General features: G+C 43.0%; 1 protein-coding gene across 1 annotated transcript; it reads right to left on the bottom strand.

The window, feature by feature from the left end:
- Nucleotides 1–2,069: 2,069 nt before the first annotated feature.
- On the bottom strand, nucleotides 2,070–4,570 carry MELLADRAFT_86522 (uncharacterized protein; the record flags this gene model as incomplete). The annotated part of the gene is made up of 4 exons (XM_007410131.1): nucleotides 2,070–2,483; nucleotides 2,588–4,164; nucleotides 4,241–4,435; nucleotides 4,510–4,570. 4 exons carry the CDS (start codon nucleotides 4,568–4,570, stop codon nucleotides 2,070–2,072), a joined length of 2,247 nt encoding a protein of 748 aa, XP_007410193.1.
- Nucleotides 4,571–4,881: the final 311 nt, after the last annotated feature.

The following is a 4,881-nucleotide window of genomic DNA, read 5'->3' as shown; positions in this document are numbered from 1 at the left end:
GCAAAAAACTGAGCAGACCTGTATGTACATGATAGACAACTATTGACTTAGCTTGCTGCACATATGGCTCTAGAGTAACAATGATTTGATTACAGAAGTTAAAAAACTGAGTATAGCAGATGCCGGTGTGCTAGTGAGAAGAGCCCTCTCAGTGGTTGAAAGCTTGGATAGAAAGGTAGGGCAGTAGAAATTTTCTGGCAAGTTTTTCTTTACCCTTCGAGAGTAATCGATCCCGATTGCAGGCGCTCTTCTTGAATCAAATCTGTTGGCTGCCCAACGAGAACCTTTGCTGTCTTTCTGATACTTGTAAGACAGCTTATCAAGGACACGAAAAAACTCATTATACTTGCTGCTCCTCCAGTGTAAGGTAACCGCTCGAAGGTTGTGGTGTTCATCTTCTTCAGTGTCAGAGCAACAAGTAGAGTCAGGAACTAATACATCAAGAAGAGCTAGAAGTTCTCCATCTGAATGTAAACATTCCTCAATAGTTGCCTGACAATATCTTTTGAGCTGTCAGAATTTGATCAGTCAAAGAAATTGGCTAATCACCATATGAAGAGCAATTCAATCCACCTACTTTTGCTCTGTCCTTCTTCTGCTTCTCTGTCTTCCTAAATCTCGGATTTATGCGGTTGTTCTTGAAAATCTGGCAGTGTCCGCGAAGCCATCGCTCTAGAACTCCAAGACAGACATTAGTACCCCCATGCTGTTCGTTGATGGGGTACTTAGCGAATGCGCCTGTATCATGAGCTCGCTGGAAGTGCTTAACAACAAACGCCAGCATGACTTGATTCCACTTTGATTTGTCGGAGAGATTCCAAGCAAACGTGGCCCTAGGGATCCCTGCCTGTTCCAAGTCGAGTAGGAACTGCTGCTTGTGTGTTTCCCAGCACTCCTCCTGTCGACGAGAGATTCATGGTGATTCCAAATTAAAAGTGGCAGGTTCCAATGGTATTGAAAAGATTGAGCGGTCGGTGACTATTTGTTCAAATGTAAGATCTGGAAGCTGTGTGATTTCTGAGGAGGTCGGTTCGGTTGGATAAGGGGAGTCTAATGCAATACGACCAAGCAGAAATTTTATAAAATCTGTCGTTGCCACATAGTACGCTGAATTGCGATCTGGTAGCCAATCAGCTACTGTTCGATTTGTAGCTTTCACTGAGGTTGCTGGTCCATCATCCTTCCAGAACATTGTCTCACCGCCTTAAAATGAAATAAAATTTGCTTCAACAGAAGCAAATAAAGATAGATAGACATATCATGGGCTGACCTTGATGACTCATGATTTCTTGCTCGACTAGAATTTGAAGAAGGGCGATGGCGCAAAAGGCACCTGGATGATTGATGAATTGATGTTGATCAAACCTGTCGGGATTCGGAGGAGACTTGAAACTGATGGTATTTAAAGGTCAGAACTCCAGAACTCCAATGTTGAGAGTCGAGTGTTGAAAGGAATTTGGGATAAAAAGTCCTTTGTTACTGGAACTACTTTCAAAAAGTCCTTTGATACTCGAACTCGTTTTAGCTTCTAAGACGGACAAAGGCACACACACAAATGAAGGGATCTTGCATTTTTAGCTCGATGACAGGAAAGATCTCCTCCAAACGATTGCTCTTTAAGAATGACAAATTCCATTTGATGATAGAATTGAATACATAACTGAAAGATAACAAAAAATTGAAACAAAAGGAAGGATAGAATGATGGTAATAATTAAATTAGAACTAGATTTAAATCGATTGTCTTGATCAATTTCTTGCTGTTCCGTCCTGTATGAAAACATTCGGTTATCCAATCATGGTGTGATGAGCCACTCTCATAATGATGACACATACAAAGAAGAATGCAAACTTGACATCATAGATCTGAATATTGATAGCTTTTGCAAGAGAAATTCTCAGTCTATCTCTCAAAAAGCGCGTATCCTCTTTGCCCAATTTGACAAGCTTAAAACTTGAATCTTATCAAAAATAGTATTTAATGGTACATAAACAAAGCATGACAAATCCCTTCACGAAGCAATGACGATAAATTACAAACAGAAAAATAAGTAATGAAAGACAATGATCTCAGACGCGTCTGCGCCAGTCCTGTGCTTTGACAACCATACCTTGGATGTCATAATCCGTGGAAGAGAGCTGAAGTGCAGCAATCTCCGCCCTTGATAATGAATTCAAAAATGTAGAGCTTGTCAATGATCGCGGAAATCCCTTTGGAGGATAACAAACATCTTTCACATCATCTTCCATTTGCACATATTTGCCACGGTCTAAAACTTTGATTGCGAGACCATAAGCGCGTGCACTGGCACCAGCTTGACTCAACTTGTACAGCTTATCAAGTTCACCCAAGAAATGGGTTAATGCCCGTGATCTCCAGGGTATATATACTCGATGACGCGTGCCAGAGTCATCAACTTCGTCTTCTGAATGAACTGCTGTATCTGATAGAATGTTGTACATTTTTAAGTTTGTGGCAAAGTACTTTTGCATCGCTGCCAATCAAAAAGCTAAAACCTAGCATGAAAATGAACACATGTATTAGTGAAGTCACCTCGCCAATGTATGTTACTAAGTTGAGGACCCACTCTTTTTTTTGAGTTTTTCCGTGCAACTTTTTCTCGTCTCAAGTCCTCTTTGATTATAGAAGGGTTGATATCCTCCCCTCGCTGCCCATCTGCATCCGTAGTTGCGCTGTCTTCTGTTAAGCCACTTGAATAATCCCTTTTTTTGTATTCGTACCACCGTTCAAGAACAAGAAACTGATTTTCTGCTGTGGCCTGACGACTGTTAATCAAATAAGCGTCGGCCCCACCCCTTGCGTAACATTTTGCCCATTCTTGAAGGACGATTGCCGCAACAGCTTCGTTCCAAGCAGACTTCATTGAACTTCTCCAATCAAATGTAAATCTTGAGAACCCAGCCAGAGCCAACGCGCCTTCACACGTACGTAGCTCTCGAATAGAATACTTCAGGCCTGGATTTATTGATGGTATCTGCAAGACAAAAACAGATGGCTGAATATTTGATACCGCTTCTTCCGCTGCGTCAGCCTGAACAGCGAGTATCTGACTTGGCTTGGCATTTGGATACTTTCGTCGATAGCGGTAAGTGGCTTGATCAACACAATTTTCGATCCATATTCGTTTATCGAGTTTGCGTTGTTCCCAGGCTTCACATTCAGTAAGTGAGGGAGGGTCCGGAAGAATACTATTCGATATGATAGAAGGGTCACGTTTGACCTTGCGCTGAATACCAAGCAACAATTTTACGTAGTATTGAATAGATTTGGACAAAGCATCGTATGGAGAAGGCCTAACTGGGGTCTGTGCTAACTTTTCGAGGCGGGATTGAACATGCCTGTCGCGTGTTTCCTTGTCTCGTCGGTCTATGCGTTTGCGCTTGTACTTCAGGTTCTCTTCTAAATCAATGAACGAATCATCCGAGTTCAAATCTTCATCTTCTGACGCAGAAGATGAAGAGTTGCTGATGGGTGATTTGTAACGGCTCAATTGTGAGCTGGGGCTGTTCAAGTGACGATTCCGTGAGGCTTTGGATGATCTCCTACCAGACGGGGTTTTTGATCTCAAATGGGTATGTGGGTGTGGTCCTGTGGAATCAACGGAGGCTCGGATTTGATGATCGACGGGACGCGCAGGTGGTGATAGGGAGGTTGAAAGATGAGAAGCTGGGATGCGGGATGGTCCAGCGATGGGCGAATGTGGTCCTGAAACATCAATAGTGGCCAGAGTATTCAAAGCTGGGCGTTTTCCCAAGGCAACATGAGATGGTCCAGCGAGTGGTGTGTAATTTGAAACCGGATTTTTTTCTAATGAGATACAAGATGGCTCAGCAACAAGAGCGGATGGTACTGGGGGATCAACGAGAATTGCCGCAAGAGGGTTTTGACCTTGTGTGTTGTTGTAGGACGGGAGCGCAGATGATTGAGATTGGTTGGATGTTGGGACTTTAGCTTCCAAACGAAGGCTACGGGCCTGGGAGATTGTGCTAGGTCCAAAAGCAGGCGCCAGAGTACGTGATTGCTGGGATTGATGTTTGGCCGGAAGGGTTTCATATCTTTTATCTGGTTGCTTGAGTTGTTTACCAGAGGACGTATCATCATGATGATTTGGTTTACGAGGAGGGTGCATGATAGGAGGTTTTACTTTGGATTTCTTTTTTGCCAAACTTCAGACCTACATCAGCATCATGGTTTGTAAAAAAATGATGTGAATACCTACGTGAGTTACTTTGCTTTCGAAGTCCACTTTTTTCAGCGACTGGGACCAGCAGTTTCACTACCGCTTCTGCATCTGCAAATTTGAATGCAATTGGGCCGTCATGTGGCGTTGTTTTATTCGCATTTGACCACTCGGTATTTGGAGGACTTTGATTTTGGGGTGATGTGACTTGGACATTCAGATCGACTCGTTTGCCTGGTGATCATGATATATCAGTGCAGGAACGTTCAACACGTTGGTTATAGTAGATTAGAATCAAAATGGGGTACCTAGAGACTCCAGCATTTGAGATTGGTCTGATACAAGCTCCTGGCCCTCTCGTTCGAGCATATTTTCTAAGATTGATAGAACACCGACAACAAAACATTGACACTGTTAAAAACAACTCGATGTAAGGAAGACACAAGGCCTACCCTTTGGCGGATGCAGATAGACCTCTGACGGGGTATTCAGTTGGTTGATGTTTCTGTGTGGGGTGCTGTGTAAGACACTGCGGTGGCGTAAGCTATCGGACTTGGAATTCGCCGAGTTAGAAGCTGTGATAAAACACCACAGTATATCCATATCAGCATAAGCATCGATGGACTTTTTGTGATCTTTCTTGACTAGAAAAGGTGCGAAATCTACCAAAGTTATCTTCT

This window comes from Melampsora larici-populina (assembly GCF_000204055.1).
Source record: "Melampsora larici-populina 98AG31 unplaced genomic scaffold MELLAscaffold_19, whole genome shotgun sequence".
Taxonomy (NCBI): Eukaryota; Fungi; Basidiomycota; class Pucciniomycetes; order Pucciniales; family Melampsoraceae; genus Melampsora; species Melampsora laricis-populina.
The sequence above is the reverse complement of the archived record's forward strand: the minus strand, read 5'-3'. Positions and strand labels throughout refer to the sequence as shown.